The sequence below is a fragment of the Penicillium bovifimosum genome, assembly GCF_028826915.1.
Source record: "Penicillium bovifimosum strain IBT 22155 chromosome Unknown utg000007l_segment0_segment0, whole genome shotgun sequence".
NCBI lineage: Eukaryota > Fungi > Ascomycota > Eurotiomycetes > Eurotiales > Aspergillaceae > Penicillium > Penicillium bovifimosum.
Window position 1 is genome coordinate 943,792 of NW_026622716.1, and position 26,251 is coordinate 970,042.

The 26,251-nt window shown below is 50.1% G+C and overlaps 7 protein-coding genes across 7 annotated transcripts; 2 read left to right on the forward strand and 5 right to left on the reverse strand.

Annotated features, from left to right (window-relative positions):
* Nucleotides 1-7: 7 nt before the first annotated feature.
* Nucleotides 8-2,243, reverse strand: N7515_009277 (pyridoxamine-phosphate oxidase PDX3; the record flags this gene model as incomplete). The annotated part of the gene is made up of 5 exons (XM_056670021.1): nt 8-244; nt 362-455; nt 602-748; nt 980-1,964; nt 2,066-2,243. The coding sequence occupies 5 exons, from the start codon at nt 2,241-2,243 to the stop codon at nt 8-10; spliced, it is 1,641 nt and encodes a 546-aa protein (XP_056517820.1).
* Nucleotides 2,244-2,776: 533 nt separating this feature from the next.
* On the reverse strand, nt 2,777-6,583 carry N7515_009278 (pentatricopeptide repeat protein; the record flags this gene model as incomplete). The annotated part of the gene is made up of 1 exon (XM_056670022.1): nt 2,777-6,583. One exon carries the CDS (start codon nt 6,581-6,583, stop codon nt 2,777-2,779), a length of 3,807 nt encoding a protein of 1,268 aa, XP_056517821.1.
* A 4,674-nt stretch (nt 6,584-11,257) lies between these two features.
* On the reverse strand, nt 11,258-11,849 carry N7515_009279 (uncharacterized protein; the record flags this gene model as incomplete). The annotated part of the gene is made up of 3 exons (XM_056670023.1): nt 11,258-11,341; nt 11,464-11,548; nt 11,734-11,849. The coding sequence occupies 3 exons, from the start codon at nt 11,847-11,849 to the stop codon at nt 11,258-11,260; spliced, it is 285 nt and encodes a 94-aa protein (XP_056517822.1).
* A 2,758-nt stretch (nt 11,850-14,607) lies between these two features.
* On the reverse strand, nt 14,608-16,290 carry N7515_009280 (ankyrin repeat domain-containing protein; the record flags this gene model as incomplete). The annotated part of the gene is made up of 1 exon (XM_056670024.1): nt 14,608-16,290. One exon carries the CDS (start codon nt 16,288-16,290, stop codon nt 14,608-14,610), a length of 1,683 nt encoding a protein of 560 aa, XP_056517823.1.
* A 1,020-nt stretch (nt 16,291-17,310) lies between these two features.
* Nucleotides 17,311-19,303, forward strand: N7515_009281 (cytochrome P450; the record flags this gene model as incomplete). Its single annotated transcript, XM_056670025.1, has 9 exons — nt 17,311-17,596; nt 17,671-17,706; nt 17,762-17,983; nt 18,046-18,671; nt 18,725-18,836; nt 18,896-18,946; nt 19,003-19,028; nt 19,106-19,179; nt 19,252-19,303. The coding sequence occupies 9 exons, from the start codon at nt 17,311-17,313 to the stop codon at nt 19,301-19,303; spliced, it is 1,485 nt and encodes a 494-aa protein (XP_056517824.1).
* A 2,511-nt stretch (nt 19,304-21,814) lies between these two features.
* Nucleotides 21,815-23,339, reverse strand: N7515_009282 (aldehyde dehydrogenase family protein; the record flags this gene model as incomplete). Its single annotated transcript, XM_056670026.1, has 2 exons — nt 21,815-23,206; nt 23,304-23,339. 2 exons carry the CDS (start codon nt 23,337-23,339, stop codon nt 21,815-21,817), a joined length of 1,428 nt encoding a protein of 475 aa, XP_056517825.1.
* A 1,696-nt stretch (nt 23,340-25,035) lies between these two features.
* Nucleotides 25,036-25,686, forward strand: N7515_009283 (glutathione S-transferase family protein; the record flags this gene model as incomplete). Its single annotated transcript, XM_056670027.1, has 1 exon — nt 25,036-25,686. The coding sequence occupies one exon, from the start codon at nt 25,036-25,038 to the stop codon at nt 25,684-25,686; it is 651 nt and encodes a 216-aa protein (XP_056517826.1).
* Nucleotides 25,687-26,251: the final 565 nt, after the last annotated feature.

The following is a 26,251-nucleotide window of genomic DNA, read 5'->3' on the forward strand; positions in this document are numbered from 1 at the left end:
ATCCAAATCAAGCACCCTCCCTCATCCCGACCAAAATACACCCAGCTCCCATCATCCCAGCCCCAACCCACCAAAGCCCACCCACAGCCTCCGAAAAAACAATCATGCCCAACAGCGCCGTAGCGAGGAAATTCGACGCCGTATTCGTGATAGACACTTTCGTCGTTGACGGGCCGGCAGTTAGAGCGCGCGTGAAGAGCGCCCACATTATTACATTGCACAGGACGTTGAGACCTAGACAGGCCTTTTGATAACGAGTTGACCGTTAGTATAAGAATGAGAATAAGGATAGAAATGCAATGATAACATCGTAAACAGTAGCAACCAGGGGAGAGTAGGGGCATGGGCATGGACAACATACACCTCTAACTATCATCTCAATTACAGGCGATGACTCCAGTCCGAAGAGGTGGGCGAGGGATTGCGCGAAGGCTGTTGTGTGGTTGTCTGTTGTTCTAAGGAGGGTTAGGTCAGTTTGAACTGTTACACGGACGGGGCTATCTCGGGGTCTATATAGCATATAAGCTTGTATAGACTCTAGAGACTCGAGAGAGGTAGTATAGCCTTTTCTCTTGAATGCGTTTGGGCTGCGTTCACGTACAGTTTCGCGAATACTCCGTTCAATGCGGCGAAGGCTCCGCTCGTGATTGCGAGGATGATCCAGGGGGATGTGGAGGATTGGGGCTTTGGCGGGGACGATGGGGTGGACATTGCGGCGGATTGGCCTGTGATTATATCGGTTCTTGGGCTGCGTATAGGATTGGCTGTCTATATTCAATTGCGTTGGCTGAGATGGTTTGAAGTGACGTTGACGTTGGATGGGATGCCAAGACTGATAAGGCATGAGATAGCTGATATGGATCGACATGAGACAATGGGTTGGTTATTATAGGGCATTGATATAGCTTGGCTCGAGCTAATTGCTTGGACGTCTAACATCTAAATGTAGTAGATATGCAGCCATAACACCTATGGCGACAGCCTCTGAAGCTTCCACTTAGGACCCCCTTCTCCATCCTCCCCGACTCGCACATACCGGAACCGATCATGCAACCGACTACGACGTCCCTGCCAGAACTCCACAGACTCCGGCACAAGTCTAACACCACCCCAAAATGGCGGCAACGGCACATCCTCAACGCCAGCAAACTTGTCCTCCATCTCCTTCACCCGCGCCTCCAGCAACGCCCTTCCATCTTCATCATCCGTCCGATCAATATCAACCGGAACGCTGACCTCTCCACTGTCCCCCTGCAACGCGGCAACGCTCTTCCTTCGCTGATTTTCCACCAACTGCTCCGGCTCCGCCTCCCACAAAACCCGACTCTGCCAACTCGCCCATCCCCCAATCCGACTCCCGCGCTCACGGGTGCGCCAGTACATCTCGCTCTCCTCGCGACTAAGCGGTTCCAGCAATCCCTCAACACGAACCTGGCGCTCGATAATCGCCCAATTGAACGTCAGTGCGGCCCATTTGTTGCCTGTGCCGAGTTCAAGTTCGGTGGTGACGCCGGGTTCTGGCATGGCGGACAGTTCGTTTTCCTTGCCCAGTCCGAAGACCTGTCCACCTTTGCCTTCGCGGCTGCCCCAGTTGCTGTAGACGACCCAGCCGCGCTCGTCAAGTTCTTTGAGGTAGACTGCGCGCGCGCTGACCCGGCCGGAGGGGAGGGAGGCTGTTGCTAGGGTGCAGGTTTCTGGGGCTGAGGAGGCCGGGAGGCGGGGGTCGTGGAACCAGGTGTTGAATTGGTGGAGGGGATTTGTGTTGTGGATTTGGGAGATTGTCAGGGGCGGGTTTGCGCCGAATTGGTGGGCGCGGGCTGCGTGAGAGAGCACTTCGTTTTCGGTCGTTGAGGTTGGGGTTGAGGTGGTGGTGCGAATGGCTTCCAAGGTTGTTTGGGTTATGGGTGCGGCTGGGGGTTCTGGAATCGGTTCGTTGGAGGCTGGGGCTATGTCGCCTGGTGCGACTGTGAGAGGTGAGTGTTAGCTTGTAGTTCGCTAGCTGTAGGGTTTTTCTGGGATCTGATGTGTTGAGGAAAGTATGGTGTAGTTTAAGGTACACACGTACAGATCAGCTTCTTCGGACGCCGGTGGGCGTCTGTAGGGGCTTCACTTTTCTCCATTGTTGGGTTGTTCGATTGCCTGGATGAGAAATATCGAGGTAGGCGGGGTTGGCGGAGAATGACGCGGGTGCGGAGGAATGAGTCAACGAGTGGATGGAAAGTAGCTGGCAAACGAGTCTGCATTAAAAGAAGTCGTAATTAAATAAGATAGATGTGACACTTCAACAGAGATATGAAGGAATCCAAGTTTACGAAAGCTGAAAACTGACGCAATGGGAGCCCTGAACGTTCCATTGGTCTCAGCGGGAACTTCCGAGATGTCATGCCACTGGGTGAGAGTACAACTATAAGAGGCCAACCTAGGTACGGAGTACTGAAGAACATTTGACTCAATACTTTTTTTATTTCATTTTTGCGTCTATGACGCAGAGAAAGAGTTGAGATGCGTCTAAACGCAGTAAAAAGAGAAGACAAATGGTATACAGTGCCATGCCCGACGCCAGTTTTGAGAAGAATAACGCCGACCCTTCGCTGAATGCCAAATAAAAAAAAACCAATAGCAGATAGCAGATATTCCACCAGGCATATCCCACCACCCTTGCAGACGCCGAACCGGGAACCCAACACAGGGATCCAGCCCTGGCAGAGAGATCATAGGGAAGCAACATGAACATTAAATGGGTATCACCTGGTCAAAAAATATGGGCAAGAGAATTTTAAAGGTTGGCAGAACTCCCGACAAGATCGTGAATCTTGCCAGCCACCGCAGGAGGGTATCCGCGAGACATCATCTCCTGGACGATGCGAGCAGCGCTGACACGATCATCCGCACCCAGGAAAGCGCGGGTCATAGCCTCGTATGTGCTCGGCTCACGCTTTTGAATGCCGATGCTATCGTAGATAGCCTTGGCCTTGGACACGTTGCCCTCAGCCGCCCAGCCGTGGATGAGCGTGTTGGCAATGTAGGCGGTCATCTCAATATTATGCGCGTGCATGTTCTGGACGACCTCTTCGGTGTCCGCAACGCGGTGATTGGCAACCATGGACTCGAACAGGGCTTGGTAGAGACATGGCTGGAGGCGCACGCGGCGGTCGGAGATCACGGTGTCGAAGATCTTGCGTGCACCTTCGAGATCGTGCAGGACGCAGCCCTTGGCATGTACGAGCGAGGCGTAGTGGACGGCATCCGGGTGTTGGCCTGCGGCCTTCATGGACTCCAGGACGGCCTCGGCGGCGGCCATGTTCACGGGCTCGAGCGAGGCGTGCGCGTCGATGAGAAGCTTGTAAGTGTGCAAGGTGGGCTGGATGTTGCGTGTCTGCATTCGCTCGTAGTAGGACAGGACCTTGCGGATGTCACGCTTGGTGTTCAGGAAGTACTGGATCATGGAGTTGTAAGGGGCAGCACGAGGCTTGTAGTTGGGCATGGATTCCATCTCTTCGAACATCTCCTCGGCGAAGCGCTCATCGCTTACACGGCAGAGAGCGTTCACGATGGTTCCGTAGGTGACACTTGTCGGGCGCACGTTGTTGGCACGCATCTCGGCGAAGTATGCAAGGCAGTCGTCAATGCGGCGAGCCTTGCCGAGCTTGCCGATCAGTGCGTTGTACAGGAAGGAAGTGGGCTCAACTCCTTCAGCGATCGCACGGTGGAAGACCTTGAGAGCCTCACTGGCCTCGTCGAAAGTCTTGGTAGACTCCTTCAATGTGGTGATGTACAAACCGAAAGTGTTGGCGGAGGGCGCAGAACCGAGAGTAAGAAGCTCCTGGTGGTACTGGGCAGCTAGCTGACGGTCGCCGAGGGTGAGACAAGCAGCGACCATCGCGTCCAGAATAGAAACCCAGCCGTATTTGACGACGCTGAAGTTCATATCGAGAGGAACATCAGTTCGTGCCATGCGGTGAATGTCGTGGGCCAGTGACATGCGACCAGCCTTGGCAGCGGCGGTGATCAGTTTGGCGTAAGTGACGTACCGCGGGTGGCGACCAATGCGACGCATGTTGTTGAGACGAGTCAAAGCCTCGTTGAGGTGAGTCTCGGTACGTCCGCTGGTCTTCTCAAGCTCCTCGGCAATGATGGCAGACCCGCGGAAGTCAGTCGCATGAGCGTAAGGATCAAACGATTCCGGGCCCACAGAAGGAGCCGTGATCGAGGTCTCCGCCATGGAGACGGGACTCTGGCGATCCGAAGACAAGAAGACCTGAGAGGGTGATGCGGAGACCTGAGAGTTCGCCTCCAGATGATCCTGCCACTTCTTGACGACATCAGGACGGCTGACAAAAAGCTTGGCAACAGCTTGGTCGACCAGACCGGTGGTGTAGAGATCCATGGGGAGGGCAGAAGACAGAGCAACCTCGAGCATGTGTGCGAAGCGAACATGGTGGGCCACATCGAAGAGCATGGAACTGCCACTGACTAGCATGCCAGCCTGGACTTGGAGTGCGAGGGTGAGATCGACAGGCTTGAGCTGGGAGATACCCATGGGACCAAGGTTAGCGACAGCGTGTTCGGCCAGAGGAGACACTAGACCACCGTTCTCAACCATGGACCAGAGCAAGGTCATCGATGATTGAGGGGAGAGAACAGCGGCGGACTCCATGAGGACGCGACCAAAGAGATGAAGCGACTCGGTAATCTGTTCTCGGACAGGGTAGGGAACGGTAGCGGGCTTATCCATAGCAGCCTTGCGAATGCGCGAGAACATGTTGCGGGCCTGGTGAAGACCCTCCTCGACGTTTCCGCTCTTGAGCAGAGCGACGGCATACATGGCTGTCGGCTGAACCAGATCCGGGGTTGCCTGACCTACCACGTTGAGCATGTTCCACAAAGCACGCGCAGCCGAGACATTGCCCTGGCGAATGTGAAGGGCCATCAGAGAGACAGCCGGGTTCTGTCGTATAGCCGGTGCGGTAGGCAGACTATCGTATGCTGCAGAAGCAGTGGGAAGATCGCCTGCGTCAGCCGCGGCAATGCAAATGCGAGATATGGCCTGATCCCGGACTTCGCCAGACAACTCCGATTTAGCCTGTTCCAATCCCTTACTGTGATCACCGATGTTGAGCGAGTGTTGCACGAGTGCTTCCTCAATGATCAAAGCTTCAACTGCGGACAGGCGATCCTCGCGGGCCTCGGTCACATCGTTGAAAGAAGAGCGAATCCGCTCAAGGAACTGCATGGCGCCCTCCTCTTTGCCACAGGAGAGGTAAGCACGGATCAGAGCAGCATAGACTTGACCATCCTGACGTGTAACAATGCTGAAAACACCGGTATCGTCAGAGACAGCGAGCCCTCGGTACTCATTGTAGCATTCAACTGCGCTGCGGAGATCACCAGTGGAAGCGAATGCGGTGATCATGGACGGGAAAATAGTGGCATGCGGAGTCATCTTCTGCGATTCCATGTGTGCGTAAATCCGGATCATGTCCTCCACCTTACCTTCCTTGGCACAGGCAATGATAAGGTGACGGTACAGGTCAAGCGGAAATACGTGCTGGCTGTGTCGTGCGGTGGCGGTATCAAAGAGCTTGACGGCAATGGACAGGGAAGTATCCTCGGCGAGAAGATCCCGCTCCAATTCACTCGACTGGAGCATGAATTTGCCAGGCTCTTCCATACCACCGAATCGAACGCGTTCCTGCTCCAATGCCTCCTTGGCCTTGATGATGTCGTGGGTACGGGTAACCAAAAGCTGAACAAGAGTCTCATAAGTTTCTTCGTCGGGAATTACCCTTCGGCGAAGCATATCGGAGTAGACATCGAGCGCTTTCGGGACAGCCTGAGCTGCATCGGAGTGAAGACGGATGGCTGCGGCCAGCAAGGCATTGTAGGCCTCAACGGTTGGAGTGAGTCCGTCTCTAAGGAGGGATTCAAAGGCCGCGGGGATCTCCGCAAAACTGTCGGAAGTTGCCAGTTGCACAATGCGATCCGAGGCAATCTTGGTAGCCTCGGAGACCTCTTGTGCGACGGCAACATCCTCGAGAGCAGGTTCCACAGTCGCCTCGGCACTCAACGCGGCCTCCTCAGCCTGTGCCTTCTCCTCCTGAATCTGGATTTCACGGGCCACAGCTTCCTCCACCTGGGCACTGACATCTTCGTTCATAGCAGCCTTGGTAGGATGGGGCGTAACCGAATCGGACGCAGCCCGATCCTCGGGGACATTCTCAGCCTCCCCGGTCGATGGCTTCCATCCAATGCGGCGCTTGAACTCGAACTGAGCCCAATCGCTGTCATCGCCAGTCTGTTGGGCCTTCTGCCAGGCAGCATAATAAGCGGCTAGACCAACGTCCCCATTTCCAGATCCTCCCTGGCTGGCCTTCGCGCCAGCATTAGACGAACTAGACGCGTTGGAGAATGCATTCTGTAATTGGACTGTTCGGGAGAATTTGGCTGGTTGAGCGACGAGCGGGTTGAAGGGGGCTGTCGACGCGTAGGTCTGCGACGCGGCGACTACGGATTGAGCATAGCCGTGAGTAAAGGCTTTGGTGAGACTCTGGCGCGCGAGGTGGGTGAATGGTTTGAAAACCATTTATCTATCGGGTGACCTCTTCAGAGCAAAGAGGCAATGCTGGGGAAAGTCAGTTGTGTTCTGTCGAGATGACCACGTGCTTCTCTTACCTTGCACTCAAGATAATAGCGAAAGTGCAGGTTCATTTGACGACAACCTGTCGCCAATGAACGCGCCGATATGAGATTAGAAGATTGAAATTAGAATGACCTGTGTTGACAGGACCAAGAAGTATGTGTAAAGGGAGAATAAGCCTGGGCAAAAAAAATGACCGAGGGGGCCAAGTAATGATATTTGCATAGGCTTCTGGAAAGAGATGGAGTTTCACAGTGGGCCCTGGTTGTTAGGGCCGATCTTCTCCGGAGAATCCTCTTGGTAGTACTCCGGACGAAATGTAGTCGTGCGGGAATATTTCTGGCCGTTCCCCATTCCCTGTCAGATTCCTGAATCTACGTGTCCATTATTGTCACAGATACTTTGCTAAATTGTATCTGGCCTATCAGATGCACCTTGTGGCGCTGAATTCCTTCAGCGGGGAGGTTGGCGAATACACCGGAGCCAAGTCACCAGTACAACTGGCCCCGATCAAGATCCAAAAGTTCAAATCGGGTCAGGTGGCTGAAAATGCAGAAGTAGATACCAGCCAATCAGCGTCAAAGTCTTCCCTGTTGGAACCGTGGAAAAGGGGGGTGTCTCTTAGAGTGAGTCACGTTCCGTTCCGGTTCTTTTTCTTGCTCCTCCCTCCCGGAACCTGCATCGTCCCTTCCCCGGCCAGTCGGGCTCCCGACTCGCCGACTCGGTCTTAACGGCCTTTGTTTCGGACTTATTTCGCCTTTAAACTTGACATTCAATGACGCTCTTGTTTCAAGTTTCAACTGTGGCATAACTTTATTCATGGTTTAGGCCTTAGTATGTAACTGTCACCCGCCGGAGCCGCCTGTGAGGCTGTGAGGCTGTGAGGCTGTGACCGTAGTAAGGTACAAAGTTCCGTCGGGGTCTCCAATGCCTATAGGCTATTGGTGCCTGGCGGGACTGCGCCCACCCCCTGAGGTGCAGAATAGTAGGCGGTCAAGTAGCGATCAGGTGGCCTTTGGTTTGTAACTCACCGCCGAAGGGTTTTTCCGTGAGGATTGGCCTTCTCAAGGCGAAGAGGGTCTGACACCCCTGCGTCCTGTCGCTTTACCACGGATTATGACCTTGCGTTTAGCATAGGTGCATAGAATCTGGGCATGGCTTATGATCCGTTGTGGTTGGCAGATGGATTGGCTCTTTGTTTGGGTCGGAAAATGCCCCAAATCAGACTTCTTGGACTAGTCGAGATCTTATAATGACATGTGTCCGTCGTTCGGCACCTACGATGGTCGTGCTGATGGCCATCGGAGCTTGGTCTCTGCGACGCTGCTCGCTTGTCAATGGATTTCTCATTGGTATATATCATAACCAGTCCTGGCAGACTGATTTTGGGTGGTTTTCAGGCCCCAACGATGAGTTAATCCACAGGCGTCGGAACCACGCCTGTCTGGGCTCAGAGTTGTGCTTTGCGGTGCCCTGCTGTGATTAGCTGTTGTGGCGAACCGTCGTGGTGTTCGAGAACAGGTCTTGAGTATACCTTGGGTGGTCACTGCGGGAGATGGGAACACAGGAAAACTTACCTCTTCTGCTCTTTTCTGCCTTCTGGCTTGTTTCTCGCTCTTCAGCTCTCCAGGATTCCCAACAGTTCCACCGGTGCTTCAAGTGTCTTGATCCACTGTCCAAAACAAAGAGCGTGTAACTGATACGTTGACTCGTGAACAGCGCATCACGGTGCCCTCTGGGATCTACATGCTATCACTAGCAATGAGACCGGTCTGTAACCTATCAACGACCGTGCCTCCAAGCACATGGCTAATGGAAATAGGAACATCCGCCAGCCGGCTACTTCCCGGTGGAAGTATTCTATTTGACGATCGAGTTCCTCTCACGTGCCGATCACCGTGTACTATGTCTTGTGAACAAAAGTATCCGTGTATTCACTGAGCCACTCCTAACAAAAGATGGGAGACAGCTCGCCTTGCCCCCTTTCGATCGCTAACGCCCCGCGAACCCCGGAGTTGGCGCCCACTGGCTCTGCGCCCGCCGTACCTGATCTCCCTTATATGTTTGATGTTGTCGATGCTTCTGGCTTTGGAAGCACTACGACAGTACAGCGACCGTGAAGGGGGGTTGTTATTCTTCACCCACACGGAGGACATCTCTCCTGTACAATCTTTCCTCTATAACTACCTGCCTAGAATCGTTGCCCTGGTGCTTGTCTTGGTGTGTAAAGTCACAGATTTCGATGTCCTCCGCCGGGAACCATACTTCCAATTGTCCCGACCCGAGGGAGCGCCAGCGGCTGTCCTCTTCATCAACTATAACTTCGGCCAAACAATTCTCACCCCGATCAATGCCGCGCGTCGCCGCCATTGGGTAGTTCTTTGGATCTCATTTGTCACCCTTTCCATCCGAATCATACTCCCAGCTCTGCAAAGTACAGTTTTTGAGCTACGCGAGGTGGAAGTGGTTGACCATAGAATCATAAAAAGCTGGCCTAATCTGGTGGATCTGAACACTCAAGCGAACTGGATGGCGACGCAGGCCAACAGGGTCTACCGTCTGCATGTGTCGATGTTCTTCTTTTGTCATAAAAACCAGGAAATGGTATGCGTTCATAGAATAATAATTCTGATAACGTCGTGAATTGAACCCACAACCTCGAGGTTGAGGTCATATGACAACCGCATAAAGTTGTGTTCTGAATAGCCTCATGTTTGTCTCGAGATGGATGTACCCAAGAAAATTATATTCCCATCAACCATCACCATATCGTGTGCAATTGTTCTATAACTTCGCAGACAGGTAGCTAGCAGTCCCCAGATCCTATGTATTAAATTTGAATATCCCAACCCCCCTATAAGGCCTCCAAGATGCCGATCTAAATCTCCCAGTGACATTCCCCGTGACCATTTGTTCCGTTATGAGGAAGAAATTGTACTTATATTTAACCTTCCCCCCCCCCGGTGGTCTAGTGGTTAATAGGGTGTCTAGGGCTCCTTCGATGGGAAACCACGATTGCCAGGCTAATGCCAGTCCCTCTTCGTGATCCTACTCTGCTAGCCGCTGCCGGTTGGATTCCTCTGTGCCAAAGCTCTCTCGAAGCACTACGCTAGGCAAACCCTCCGCGCTTTGACCCAAAGGACTTCTGTCGCAGCGGACGGCGTTACTTAGGAGGGAGGCCGTAGATTAGTACAGAGGGTGGAGGTGCAGGCGATGAAGATTGGAGAAGCCTCGTAGCCCCCCCGGGGCTTTCTGATGGTCCAGGAGCGGTCTGGAGTACCTACCCACTGGTAGGTAATGGGGCACTTTTTTGGTATATTTTGATGCTATTCATCTTTGGTCATACCTACTACCTTCTCGCATCTTGATGCTATTCACATATCCCCATCCTCTCACCTCTCTCTCCTTCCACTTTGATGCTATTCACATATTCCCTTCCTGGTGCTCTTCATCTCCCCTCATCTCCCATTATTTGTTGATTTGTCTCCTATCCTCTCACCTCTCCACTCCTTCCACTCTGATGCAATCCATCTCTTCACGCCTCACCCTCTTTCCATATTAATAGGAGGTTAGCCTTCCCTTCCCCTTCCCTTACCATCCCGCTGTATAAAGCCATTTACCTTTTCTCCTGCCTTTTCTATCTTGATGCTTACCAATTTACCCCAACGCTCACTGTCTCTCCTTCCAACATTTCTTTCCTTTTCTCGTCTTGAATATCTTCACACAATCACAACTGACGTCACGTTCTGCTTGCTCTCTCTTCATCTTACACTCCATCTCGACTGGGCCAAATACTTTTTATTTTCCATCTACCTTGATGTCTCCTGTGTGTTGACACCCACACTGACTTGCTCAAGGGAATGTCAATCCATTCCAAAGGGCCTTTCGAGATTCAACACCAGCGAGGACAATTAACCCGCCCTTGGGTACAGGCACAGGCTCAGATGCCCACGGGCCACAATCAATAGACAACTAATGATCCTCTCACCTCTGGCTGACATGTCTGATATTAGAAATTCTGCGCGCCGCCGTCGAGACGGCCTCCCTACCCCATCACCTGTTTATGTGATGGATCTACCAAACGGAAGACATAGCTCGAAGTTTTACTAGACATAAAGCAGTGAGCCCAAGGGAGCAGAGGGTCTGGAGTAGCTATGGCGAATGACCATTTATAAGCTACTCGGTGCAATACCCGGTTCATCAGCTCGATCTTATTGCAGGCAGTCGATGGCCGAGTATTCCCCTCCCTATGAGTACTACGTTTCACTTGAACCTTCAGGTCTGGAATCTGACAATACCTATACACAGGAAAACAACGTACGGTACAGCATATCAACGGCAGCTTCGACAAGTATATTGGCTCGTGCCAACTATCTATTCTCGTCGCTACCGTGACTGGCGCCATATCCGTGTCTATATTAAACACGCAGGACAGGTTTCATCCAAACCTCCGAAAGGAGACAGAACAGCAATGATACATTTGACCCTTCATCGCATGTCTAATAGATGAATAGTACAGCCGGCAACACAGCCGCAGTAATACCGCTCCGCCGCGAAGCCAGCGCAGGATAGCAAAAACCGACAGTGCGTGCGTCAGCCATCGTTTGATTCTACCCTCCACTACTTCTCACCGGCCGCATCTTTCTCAAGACACGCTCCGGTCACGGTAGTGTTAAAATCAACATCCTTCTTGATCTCAAACACCTGATCTCAAACACCTTGGATCAGCTTCAAGATAACATAAGCCATACCATTCAACGCTGTCGTTAACAGCTTGAATCTTGATATATTTTTTCCATCCTCTGTTTCTCGGAAGAAGCAGGCACCAGCGTTTTCTCATCGCGCAAAGCATCTTCCAGCTCCCGCTGTCTGCTTTGCGCCGCAAGCTTCCGGGCGCCGTCAACCCACATGCTATAAACGAAACAAAACATTCCAAAGACAGACATCATGTTCCAACGGTAATAACGACAAGAATCTGCATCACAGTATCGTTGACAAACGACAGTAAATAGAAAGAAAAAAGCGAAAATGCCAAGCGTGAACCTCCACGGAGCAGATTAGCAGCTAGCACCTGAGAGTTAGGAAATGTGTCATACAAGATTGGATGTCTGTAGAACCCAATGGGTTCCAATATACGCCCCATAGGGTGGTCTGATTTTTGCTTTTTCTGAGCCGGTCCGGGAGAGGGACCGGAGGGGATTTTCGCTTCCATGATGAGATTTGGACGACTGCGAGGAGAACTAATCGGAGTAGAAAGGCAGAGTTGGCAGAGTTTAGGTGTTGCAGGGCAGAGGGTTTTTGAAGGAGGCGTGTCTATATCAATGATCCGCCCCCGGTTTTCTAGCTTGCTAAGCTCAAGTAGGCTTAACTACAAATGGTTTAGCTTTGGCAGTTGTCTCGGAAGACGATAGATTCCCCTTTAATTGCGTCGAAACAGCTGGGACCCGATAGCCCCATTCAAATCCATGGACAAAGGAGTTTACGGACAGCGCTAAGTACATAACTAAGCCATATTAAGAATAAAGGTTTACGGCTAGGGCTGATCGCCGCTGGGGCTAACCCCTTCTGGGTTTAGTCCGCGGCACTCCGAGCACAGATTACAGTACTGTTGGCCCTCAAAATCAGAAATTCCCTGCTATAAACAGACCTCGACTTGATGCGTTCCTCGGACACCATTAATTGTTTTGAACGAACCAAGCTCCCTCCCTTCCGTGCTAGGCGTCAAAATGGGCGTGGCAATAAATTTGTTAGGCACATTTTACGTTCATCACCTACTGGAGTGACCGTTTCAGAGTTTTGCTGGTCATGAACTCGAATACCCGCAGTTTCTGGACCGCGGATTCCTCGATCGTCCCTGGTCGTGGTTTTCAACGCAAATTCGTTGCCTGCTGTGAACTCATCACCTGCCGGGGGCCGTTTCTGGTATTCGTTGACCATGAACTCTAAAGACCACGGTTCTGGAGCGCAGCACTCCTTTTCAACGCGAAAACCCATGAACATGAAGAGAGCCGTTTTGTACCTGTTTGTAGTCTTAAGAATCCCTGAGAGCCATTCGACTATACCTGCGACTATTTAGTGCCCTGTTTCCTTCAGTCTTTTCCAACGGTGACGCGTCTCTTCATATGGCTTCCGCTTCTCCCACCCAGTCCAATCGATCTAAATCGGTCAGAAAGTCCAAGCGCCAAAAACAAGGTCATCGAAAATCAAGCCTTATGAAAAAAGCGGCCGAATATAGCAAGATGTGCGATGCTGATGTCTGTGTGGGCATACGCCTTCGGGAAACCGGCCAAGTATTTATCTTATCAGCAGATGCTTCGGGATTTTGGGCTTTCCTTGGCTCGCAACTAGTATGTTTCCAACTATGTCTCTGATGAAAAGTCGACTGACCTATCAAGAACTCCTACTATCCAGCCCCAAAACTAGTAACCGACCAGGATCTGGAGCTTGTTGATAAAGATACACCGGAACAACATACATGAAGTCGTAAGACCAAGGCGGCACTTCTACCAGACTAGAAACTTTGCAATTAATTCAGCGACTTAAAAGTACCATTTATGGCTTTTTTTTAATAGTTCAAGTTACTGAGCGTAAAGCACGATAAGTGGTGGTTCCGACGTGGATTGATCCTCAATACACAAGAGTTCTCTATACATAGTAGGTTCTGAAGTCAGTCACAGCTACTTATCGGCCCGAGGAATTAAGGGAATCTAGATAGCCTATGTGGTCGGTTTATCGCACGTGTACAATTCACTGTCGTAGAGACAAGGCGATTTCTATATGTATGAATAACTCCGTATATGCATTGATGGGAAGCTCTCGTGAGGTTTGCAGAAAAACTTTACACTGTGAGCTTCAGTAACGTTGCATGGATTCTATTAATTATTATGGAGAACTGTTATTGGCCAACATAGTACGAGAAGAAGGCTTGGATGGGGGGCCTGGGAAATATGGCATAAAAGTGGACATGTCACGGACTTGTCTAAGAGGAATTCTAACTTGTGTAGCAGGGTGAAATAAATTCTTGCAGTAGACTAGCCAGCCAGGTTCTGCTCTGCTTGTCTCCCGTTAGCTCGACGGGCGAAAGTGTGGGCGATGTTTCCGTACTGCCTATATATGCGTCCTTTCTCTCGAGTTATTGGCCTGATTGGTGTTTCTGTGAGCTTTATGGGATACTCTGCGCAATTTGAAAGGAGCAACTGAGAGTTGGATTCGGCTCTTGAAGCACAGAGTAACATCAGTAGCCAATTAACTAGGCGTGATGTTTGTATGACGTATGTTGGATGGCCTGGAAAATACCCACCTTTCAGCTCTGTTTGAACTGTTTGCATAGAATATTCTATTTACGGATGGAAACCGGAGCCGTATGGGGCTTTTGTGTGCCTGTTGCAAGGAGTTTATTGGCCCATGTTACTCCAAGCTCCACATTGGAGTGCCATAGCTCTCCTCAGTCTCTCTACATGCGTACAATGATCTGCGCTATATACTCTAATCCGTACTTCCAACGGAGTATATGTCTTTGTACAAGGTCAGCCATTCATTCTGGTTGGCCACCTCGTTAATTTTCTACCTCAAGAGGCTCACGAAGACATCATGACGCCTCGGTATACTGCCTCTCATTGGGCTTATTAGCGATAGGATCAGCAATGGGATTGCTTACTTCGTACGGAGTATATTTCGGGGAGCTGGACTGGAGCAACGACTATTGAGACTTTAATTCCAAAGGCCAACTACTCCCCAAAACTCGAGGAGGAAGCCTCTGAGGCTTGCGTGGCCCAGATTGGAATTATAATCTGGCAGGATCGAAAGAATGATAAAATGGAGTGGAAGCAAATATTCAGGTCTTGGGACTAGGCAGATAGAGTTCTACGGTGGTTGGTTGGTTGGTTGATGTCATTTACCCCGACCCCTCACAAAAAGAGTCAGAAGTGCTACGATGGCTACCCTTATGAGATATTCCTCCTGAACGTTTATCATGCTCCTACTGGCTGCCCTCTGCCTCTGCCTCTGCCTCTTCCGGGGTCTGGTATGGGCTGCCCCCTTCCCTGCCACCGATTTCTCGTCTCCTCCAGTAAGTCCTGCGGAGTTTTACCCTCCGCATTTGGCTGGCTCATCAACATAGCAGCATCCTCCCCGGCAACCTCCTGCAGAGCACGCATGATCTCATCCTGAAGCCTGATCTTGTTCGCAGTTCTCACTTCCTCATCTCTCCGATCACGGCGTACATGGTCATTCCAAATCCCCCGCGCTGCCGCATGAAAGGGCGTCTCGCGGACAGTATTCCGAGCGCGGAAATCCGCCCCACGCCCAATTAAGAACTTTGCCGCCGAGACCTGCCGCAAATTCTGAGCAAAGACGTGCAATGGTGTTTTACCGTTGTTCTCGGCATGGTTGATATTGGCACCGTGTGACAGGATTAAATCCAGGAGTGTGGTCTCGATGGGTTCACATTGAGTGGAGTGGTACCCTAATAGATGTAAAACGGTACGGCCAGAGCCATCGGGGATCCGGGGGTCAGCCCCGTATTCGAGTAAAGTGCGGATAGCAAGCTCAGCGTGCTGGCTACAACCGCACATAGTGTGGGACATAGCAGCATAGTGCAGCGGCGTGGATCCAGTGTTGTCAACAAGGTTGACACCAGTAGAATCATGGTCAAGAAGCAGTCGAATGGTCTCTGTGATTTTCAGCTGTTTATCCAGGAGTCTACAGTTGAAACCTCCAGGGCCGCTAGCTGCCCAATGCAGTGGGAGTCGCCCATCACTGTCACGGCAGGAAGCCAGGTCAGGGTTGGTATTGTTCTTGTAATGTTGATGATCCAAGAGCAGTTTAACCGCATCAGGATTGTAGAAGAAACTTGCCAGATGAAGCGTCGTTACATCATACGCGTGACCCTTTGTCATCCTCAACTGGAATGGTACCATGGCATGATGCAAGTGTTGATGCTTAAGGTAGATATCGGCACCGGAGTCAATGAGCCGTTGAATTAATGGACCATTGGCCCTTGACACAGCAAGCCCAAGCACACTATCCCGCACCTGACTTCCCCCAGGACGGAGATCATTTGGCAAAGGGGGAAGGACATCTGTCGCTGGACAGCCCTGGTCAAGAAGGAGATGAATAAACTGATTGCCCCTCGCAATCCGATCCTGAATCCACTCAGTCTCATCTTCTACTTCATCTGCGGCTTTATCAAAATTCATCAGCGACCCTGCAGCCGCGATGATCGGCGTATCTCCGGAGTCATCTCTCTGAAGCAAATCCACCGGCCCGAGCGGTAACTGATTCTCCGGACTGTCATGGCAGTCCAAGATGAAGCGCACCACATCAATATTTGCCGCACCACATGCGTCGAGCAGCAGACAGAACTTGAGATTGAACCTCTCGACAACGTCCGGGGCCGCAGCGTACACCTCCAAGATGATGCGAAGAGCCTCAGGACTGCCGTATGAGGCTGCATTGAACAAGGTGTCCTCCAAGTAGGGTGATCCAGGGGCGATCACAGCCTCGGGAGGGCATGAGGCGATGAATTGACGGAGTTGAGTGAGGTCGTTCTGCTTGATGATGTCCACGAGGCGGTTTCTGCGCCAGCTGATTATTTGATGGGGGGATTCTGGGGGGTCCGAGCGATCCGAGATAGGAGAACCGGTCTCTGCCATGATAATTATGCTCCTTTTTCTCTTTTCCCCCTTATATCAGTAGTTTATTTGTGGAGAGAGAGAAAGTGTGCGTGTGTGAGAAAGGAGGAGATGGAAGAAAGAGAGGGAAAGAAAGAAGAGGTTTACGGCAGTTATCGATGATGTACCGAGAAGGTTTTTTAGAGCTGAGATGCCGATAAAAGCGGACGGCGAGGACGGCGAGGACGATAAGGTTCATGGGTTCCGGTATCATGAATCTGGATAAAAACATATCCATGTCACCGCGTAATCGCGCATAGAGGTGCGGATGTACCATGTCTGCTGCGATACCATCATTCACGCTTGGGCATATCACGGGCATATACCTAGGATCTATGCGCAAGTGCCGTCTAGGCTAGCGGTGGACCTCTCATCATTATGAACATTTGTGTACTCCACCACAACCTTTAGGTAGTAAATATATTTCATCGCTATGAATACGTGAAGGAGTCCTCTATTACCAGGTATATATCGTACTGTACTAGGTATAGCCGCAGATGAAACCGACTTAGAGTATGCTGTTTGATTGTAGAAGCGTAAGAGTAGTACTTGTTGTAAGCATAACAAGCTTACGCGGCGTTTGAAATACCCCGAATGGACCTGATTGGTTATTCTAACTATCTTTCCACTCAATAACTACAACATGCTCCACATGACTCGAGAAGCTGACGGCCCTTCCCCATGACCCCACAAAACCGCCGCCACTTCCGGTATTCCCGCTGCCCCGCATTCCCCAACCTCAAGCGGGACGATATCCTGGGTTGGGATAAGGGGAATAACGAGATAGTACGCCCCGGGTCGGAACAGTTGTTTCGGAACTGTAAAACATAGTTACCGATACAAAATTATGAGCCTCCTTCATCCAAGGGTATTTAGAAGCGATTCTTTCCAACACAATTTGTATTTCTCATTATCAGTGGCTTTTCTTTCCACTATCGACTAAAGCAGCTACTTCTACTAGCTGAGATGGACTCTATTGACGACATTCCCTTGCTATCACAAATGGACCTACCAATTGGAGCCCGGGGCCAGCTTTGTGTCAGCGCTATTTGTTTACTAGGCCTCTTCTTTATTTTGTATGTCCTATACGTCCGATTCCTCGGCCCATTGGCCCAAATCCCAGGCCCGTTCGCGGCGTCTGTCTCCCGATTGTGGATGGTGCAGCACTCGGACAAGGGCGACTTGCATCGCGTCATGCTCAACCTTCATGAAAAACATGGTAAACTGGTTAGGGTCGGCCCCAAAGAAGTGAGCGTGGCTGACCTGGCTGCTATTAAGGCCATATATGGTATGAAATCACTAAGTTCTAGATATTAACCCTTTCTTCCAAAAGAATATTAATGCTAATCGACCCAACAACAGGCGCGGGCACGAAATTCAGGAAGAGCGACTGGTATAGTGAGTCGGCCAACGAAGGTACCGAAATGATTACAATCTAACCACGCAAGGCAAGGTGTCTGGCAGGGCCGCCGCAAGTTCGATCTATTCGCAGAACGAGATGAGGGTATTCACGGAACCCAGCGAAGACTTGTGAACAACATTTATTCCATGACAAGCTTGAAAGAGTTTGAACCAGGAGTCGAGAAGATTTTGGAGAGTTTCATGCAATGCATGTCACGACATGGTTCCGACGCGGTAATCAATTTGGGAAAGTGGCTGCAACTTTTTGCCTTTGGTATGACATCTTGGTACTCCAACGCCAGCTATGACCCAAAGACGTAACTGACTTTTTCCAAGACGTGATTGGCCAGATTACATTCTCAAAGACATTCGGCTTTCTCGAAAATGGTACAGATAGTGGTGCTTTCAGCCAAATCGAGAACGCTCTTCGCTCTGCTGCGTGGGTTGGTCAGGTCCCGTGGCTTTACTGGATACATGATTACTTGACACCTATCATCGGTAGTCACCTGGCTATTACTGCGCGGCATGGAAAGCTTCGTCAGATCGCAGCTGGTGAAGTGACGAGCCGCAAAGGGATTAACGGCGAGCAGCATGATATTCTTGCCAAGCTATATGATGTCCAAACCAAAAAAGAACAGCAGATGTCAGACGACGATATCTTGTCCATGGCAGCATCAAATGTGTTTGCTGGATCCGACACAACGGCTATCTCTCTTAGGTCTATCATCTACTACTTGTTGAAGAACCCTCGTTGTCTGTCCAAACTCATGGATGAAATTGATGACCGGCAAAAGCAAGGAAAACTCTCCGACCCAGTTAAATTGGACGAGGCGGACGAGATGCCATACCTTCAAGCATGCATGTACGAGGCTTTGAGACTACATCCGGCTGTTGGTATGAGCCTGCCAAGAGTTGTACCTAAAGAGGGGATAGTGATCAACGGCTGCTTTTTGCCGGGTGGAGTGAGTTTGGATCTCCTAGTCATCTTGCACAACATACTGACAGAGTCTGACAGACGACAGTGGGCGTTAACCCTTGGGTTGTCCACAGGGACCAGAGTGTGTTTGGAGAAGATGTTGAAACATTTCGTCCCGAAAGATGGTTGGTTGGCGACAACGGTAACATGAGTATGTGACCATGTGCAGCTAAAACATACAATCCTTTTGTGATGCTGATTTTTCATTAGAACGCTTCTTTTTTGCATTCGGCGGCGGTGCTCGAGTTTGCATTGGGAAAAGTATGTGTTGTATAGTTACTCCAAGGTCTTCTCAGAACTGACATGACCTACTCCAGATATCAGTTGGATGGAGATGAGCAAGGTGAATCAAGTACCCCCCAGAAATGAACGCGTATATTGAATTTCGGAAGGCAATCGATGCTAAAGCAAATTTAACAGATGATACCAACGTTTTTCAATCGATTTGAAGTAGCGTTCACAAATCCCGATGCTGTGTGGAAAGAGACCTGCTGGTAAGTCATTACCTGTATTTTAAAGCAAGGAGCTATGTGTGATGAAGTGATGTTAATGAACAATTGAATCAGGTGGTTCGTGAAGCAAGAAGGTCTGCTAGTCAAAGTTTGTCCGCGCAAGTGACAGAATATATGCAAGTGACCAGAACCATAGGTAACCCGCTGAAAATCCGTTCTACCTATTTGATCGGGGTTTGTGACAAGAAAGGTCTTTAGTGGTAGCCAAGATCCCTATCTCCACTCATATCGTGTACCTACTCATTTTTATTCTATTGCTAGCAGAAATATTCTGAGCCCCGGAGAGATGGCTCGAGATAAGTCAAAGTAGCGTTGTAGAGATAGAGAGAGCCCGATGTAGCTCGCTCTAAGTATAAGCTGCTATGCGGGATTGCTGCCAGGCCTGCCGACAGCTGGAAAGTGTGGGTGCCAGCCCACTGGACGACTTGTTGGAAACTCGCTTTGCGCATTTCCGGCCAGTCGCCCTCGAATGGAAAAAATGTAGACTATAACAAAAGAAATGATACAAAAACAAAATGAGCGTCGTCCCCACTTCTGGCTGTAGGGACCAGAAGCACATCTCACCACATAGCATCCCCATATCCCCTTTGTTCCAGCCGCTCATCCTTGTCGGCTGCCGCTCGTGTGCCCACTTGGATCAAGGGAGTACAGTGGACCTGGCACTGCAGTCCTAAAAAGTTCCCGGGTGATCCGTGAGGCATCCGTCCGCCTTCCAGGGCTGCGCCTCCATTGGTGTCCATCCAGCCCAGTCTCTTTCTTCGGCCGGTCGGCATCACAGCATCAGTGGTGGGACAGCTAATACTGGTCCTGTTCGAAGTCGCAGGGCCGTTTCTTTCACCAATCGGTTCATGTGAACAGAGATGGCGGTAGGTGAAGTTCGGTATTCAGCGCCTCTGCTGCCGTCGTTCTGAAGGCTCCGTTGATCAGACATGCTGCTTGCTTCTGTATTGTCGCAAAAAGCTTGCAGATTGTGAGCGCCTTGGGCTTGCTGATGAGCATGGGTTGGTAGTGGTACCACACGGACACCCCAAAGAGCATCTGGGGGATTATCACTGCTTGGTAGATCTTTCACATTGCACTCAGTGAGGCACCCTAGTTTGTGTTGATTCTACAGATGTAGGATTCAGGATATATCTTGTGCATTGGATGGATTAATCAACTAGGAGCCGTCAGGGGGCTAGAGAGGGTGTTTTGGCCAGTGCACGGAAGAGTGGTTCTTCCGTGCCGGTCACATGCCGTAGCCTTCAACACAACAGTTTGACCCTGCTAGGCTTCGTAATGCGTGGAGGGAGGCGCCGGCCTTGGCCTCTGATTAAAGTAGCGTTGTAACCATACACGGTGCTTTGGGCGTAGAGGAGGTATAAAAAAAGGGCAGGCAGGCTCAATTCTTCGGTCAACCTATACGACCCAAAAATTGTCTCCCTATACAATGACTAATTTGAAGAAGCAGAAAAGAAAAGACATTTACGCAGGCACGAAACTTCCATGAGTGGAGAAGCGAAGACTTGCCTCTGGACCAGCTATGTCTCGTAGGGCTAAGAACAGCGTTCCGAGCGCACGCCAAGATGACCGCGAATTACATGCCGCCAATGCGGAAACAATCCAGAAAATAGAGTATGCGAGGAAGCCAATAGCTCATAAAAGCGGCATATCGGTTCTAGATGCTACGACGAAGGTCTCACGATCGGAAATGGCTCATGAGGCTAGCTCATATCGAGATAGAGTGTCATTGCTGACCGCGGGCCAGTAGAGGAATTACACAGCGATGCAGCGATTGCTAAATCATAGGACATTGGTGAAAATAGTATAAAAAATCTGGAGCCGGGTGCATTGTCTTCTTGCAACATCAGCCCAGATGCCCAGTAATTGAAACTGGCTATAGGGAGGACAACCTATCGGCAGAAGCGGCACGACCTGGTAAATATGGACCCAAGGTAACATGGCAGGAAAGATCGAAACAGTACGGGTCTGATATCGAGAATCGCGGACCACAGCGGATGCAGCAAGAATAACACTCTGACAAAAGACTGTTTCGCCGTTTCTAGATTTGCTTTTGCTTGACATAACTCAAGGTGCGTGCCGTGTACGAGGTCTGTCAATCCTCGGATCTACATGAGCGGGGGACTATGATGGGCACGCCGAAAACTGGGCGCATAAGCTTCCTCACAAGTCCCCGTTGGGCTAATTAGCATACGGAGTATGTAGTTTGGATATACCGGATTTAGACCCATAAACCGTTAGAGGCTAGAGAAGACCAAGCGACATCCTCAACAATCAACAGGACATACAAAAAAGCATTGATTTTCATTTCACTCATGATGTGCAGGAAATCATTACGCAGTAATAAATGAGAAATCAACGTATCAGACTGTGGCATAGCCTTTGTTTAAATAGTCAATCGTATGATAGCCGAATACACCAAACGAGAAATGGGCAAGGAAACAACAACCAGTGCGTCCCCGTCTTGTTGGTCTCAGAAAATACCCATTATACTATGATCAACGAGAGACTTTGACTTTGTCGAGAAAGGATCACTTCCTGGCACCCCACAGACCGTGATGCCAACAGACAGCGCAATACTGGACAACCAAGCGAACACCCTGTGCAGCCGACACTCTCACTCCATCTCATGCCCGGTATCGTCTTTAATCTTCAACCACTGGGTCTGTGAGTTGCAGTACTCAAGAAGACCACCAAGACCACCTTCCACTCCAATGCCACTTTGCTTGTGGCCACCAAAAGATGCAGTAGGCAAAAGGTCAAAATGACTATTCACCCATACACTACCGGATTGCATTTGATCGGCAATCCGGGTAGCGCGTTCGAGGTCTTTACTCCAGACAGAAGAACTCAATCCTGTCTCCAGGCCATTTGCACACTTGATGACGTCGTCTTCGTTGGACCATTTCATGACTGGCAGGATGGGCGCAAAAGGCTCCTCCCGCACTACGCGGGACGACTCTGGCGGGTTGTCAATGATGGTTGGGTGGATGAAATATCCGGACGAGGGCTCGACAGAGCCCCCAAGTGCTGCTTTCAGTTTCTCGGTAGAAATGGTGCTGAGAAGTTCTTTGGCTTTCTCGAACTGCATTTGGTTCTGAATAGGCCCGAAGAAGACATCTGGCTCGGTGCCTTCGCCAACTTTAAGTGTCTTGACAAAGGCGACAAGCTTTTTCAAGAAATCATCATAGATCTTCTCATGGACATAGAGTCGCTTGATCATCATGCAAGTCTGGGAGCTGCAGAGATAGGACAGAATGCCAATCTGGGGAATGATGGCATCAATATCAACATCTTCACAGACAATCGCCGGGTCATTGCCGCCCAGTTCCAGTGTAACCCTCTTCAAGGTTTTAGCGCATGAAGCCATAACCAACTTTCCGGTAGCAGTGGATCCAGTAAAACTGATTTTATCAATCCCAGGATGCTCAGTAATCATGGGACCCAGGGAGTCGTCACCGCTTAGACACTGCACAACCCCAGGAGGGAAGAAGCGAGTGGCCAGCTCAACCAACTTCAAGTCGCAGTATGGGGTAAACGGAGATGGTTTCACAATGACAGAATTTCCTGTATATACGGCAGAGACAATTTTGACAACTGCCAGAAGAACCGGATAGTTCCAAGGCACAATTGCGCCGACCACGCCGAGGGGCGTATAGCGCTGAATAATTTTCCGGTCCTTCGTTTCCTCTAGAACATTGTCGGTGATCTCGATCGAACTCAGGCCGCGGATCCATTCGGTTGCCTTTCCAAGTTCCATACTTGACTGACTCAGAGGCTTTCCTTGCTCCATGGTAAGGGTCTTCGCAAATCCGTCGGCATTCGCATCGACAGCATCGGCCCATGCAAGCAGGGCTTTACGTCGCACATCCCAAGTGGTTTTGGACCAGCCATTGAAAGCAACCCGGGCCGCATTGACTGCCTTGACGAGATCATCTTGAGTCGAGATAGGCACCGGCGGGTTGGGCTTTGTGTTAGCGGGGTTGATCCCATGCCGTGTTTCCGATGTCTGAACTAATTGATTGTCGATGATATTAAAAAAACGTCTTGTTTGCAGTGTATTAGTTGCCAAGTCAAATGGTCAAGAGCTTGCAGGGGGGACTGACCGTAAAGTCCAATAGGAATGCGGTCGCGTCGGTCATGTTGGGCAGCTCCTGAGTCTAAAACTGGAGGTTTATCAAATCGAAGGATACAACAGCTAGTTCGGGGAATAGCGAGGTTTTCGATGCAGTGAGCACGCATTTATAAGAATTACTTGGTCCATCACCCTTTAGTGCGGGGAATGGCTCTGGATGAACTATAACAGGCCATTTTCCCTACCCTATTGTGGGCTGTATATTGGCATATTGGGGGCGACTTAAGTCACTAGATAATCCTGAAGCTTGAATCTAGAGAGTCCCGATCATACACTTCCTATTTTGGTAGTTTGATCACCAATCAACTTACAAAAAGCGGGCCCAGTCACTCATTTACCAAAGTGTGGGTTGGCAGTACCAAAGGACCTAGTTCGGTGCTGTGGTACTGCGACGGTAGTACTGCAGTACTGTAAACAGCGTGCAAATACGACTACACTTGTGACGTGCATAGGTTATGTAGAAATGCCCTGTATTTTTCAGTATGTCGTTTATAATAAAAACGTAGTTAGAATGCGTAATATCACTAGAGCGATTAATGCTATTTCAATGTATTGCTTCAATAGAAATATCATAAGTAAGGTGGCTAGAAAGATCACTGAAGCTAATACATGAGTAAAAGGTACTACAGTACCGTGAAACAGTACCGGGAAACAGTACCAAAATTTGCTTGGTACTGCAGTTCTACTACTACTTGTATGCGGGATGCGGGATGTGGGATGCGGGATGTGAGATGCGGGGTGCCGGGTGCCGGGTGCGGGGTGCCGGTGCGGAGCTCCCGAATCATCATCGCTAGCAGATTAGTACATTCTCCCGCAGACCGACAACCGAGCTCGGCGTGAGATTTCGGCATTCGAAGATATTTTCTCTGCTATGGATGTCTATCGCTTTGCCCTACTTCCCTTGGTTGTACCTCACAGTATACGACAAATCTTTTCTCAAACCTGTTTGTTGTAGGAGATCACACCCTTGGTCATTTCATTTCGCATTTCGCTCCCTTGCCCCCATCTGAAAGGGCGTGGGCCCGATTAATCTGGCTGCGTAAACATTCTATAAGGGTATCATCCCTAGGAACGGGGATCTCGACCGGGCTTAGAGACCTCATTCAAGTCAGTAGCAGTCCGGCAGTCGGAATATCTAATCCAAGAGGCTAGGACAGAAAATGATTTTATACAAAGGAGAATTCAGTACTCGGTTTTCAACGATATAGTCTACGTTGTTCTTCTCCAGCCCTTGCTGCTCTTCCACATATATTACTTAACGTACTGTTTCTGGAATAGCCTTACCAAGGTACTGGCATCCAAAAAGCCATCTGTTTGACATAGGTGACTAGGCTTCTATGATGATCAACTTACAGTTGGTAGTGCTGTTTCCTACTGTTCTCACCCAACGTTTCAGTCAATTATGAAAGTTTGACCGAAAGTCCGACGCGTGGCAAAAGACGTCAATACTCATTCCATGGTACTTCGTCTACTTGCTATGCCTACATGTGTCAGCAACTTGAATATCCACTTGGAGGATGACTGATGATCCTGATCAGACAATTGCGGGGTTCCGAGGGGTTCAAAGCTCGATTTAGGTATAAGAGCTCCAATTCTCGATCGGCTATACAAAGTGTCCTTCGCCCACGCCTTGCACAGTCAAACTATACCTTCCGGTCTCTCAACCCCCTATCCCAAACATTCACCTCACCGGAACCCTCACAATGTCTCTCAAGCCCATCACCGTCTACGGCCACGGCCCCGGCCCTAACCCCTGGAAGGTCATCATGGTCTTGGAAGAGCTGAACATCCCCTACACCCACAAGATCGTCGACTTCCCCGACATGAAGAAAGAGGCATTCGAGTCCATTAACATTAACGGCCGTGTCCCCGCCATCGAAGATCCCAACACAGACTTCGCCCTCTGGGAATCCGGCGCAATCGTCGAATACCTGATCGAGACATATGACAAGCAAAACTCGATCAGCTTCGCCCCCGGCTCTAAGGACTACTTCCTTGCCAAGCAGTGGCTGCATTTCCAGATGTCCGGTCAGGGCCCTTACTTCGGCCAGGCGGTCTGGTTCAGCCGTCTACACTCCGAGAAGCTTCAGAGTGCCATTGACCGGTACTTCAACGAGGTCCGCCGTGTCTCGGGTGTGCTCGATCGTGCCCTCGAGGGTAAGCAGTATCTTGTCGCTGGTAGGTACTCGTATATCGATGCTGCTTTCGTTCCGTGGTATGTTCTTGCTGCGCAGTTTGACCTCGATCTTGAGAAGAACTACCCCAATCTCACTGGCTGGTTGAAGCGTGTGCAGGAACGCCCTGCTATTAGCAAGTCGATTCAGGCCCGCGCTGAGGCTTGCGCGCAAAAGTGAATGGATTTTACTTGGTCTATGGAACATGGTAACCTCTTATGATATGACAGCTTGTACGGTTCAAATGTTCGAAATCAAGACACAACTCAGGACTGAAGGTCTGAATGGACCAAGCCTTGAACAGTATAATTTATAAGGTAGGAAAGACTAAATTAGGCACCATCACATTGGGAAGTGACCTTCTATCACAACTCTACCAAGAAATCTCTCCGCCGTTGTAAATCTCCCATCCAGGAACATCCACATTTCTGAAAGAGCCATTAGACTCTTCATTAGCTGATAGTATGACATTCAGAACCGCATTAACCCCTTCTTCAACTGTGAGATCGGCACCGCCCATATCGGTTGGAAGCCACTTGGGAAGATTATTAGTATGAAATTGTACACCGGAACTTCAATCACTCACCCCTGGGCTCACAACAGTGAAAATAAATCCCTCATCTTGATAGGACTCTTGACTAGTCAACTTTATGTAGTTACGGAGTAGTTACACGTTATCTAGTTATTTAAACTTGGATAGATGTTCGGTTGCAGGGATGTTCGGGGTAAAGCGGACTTTAGTGCG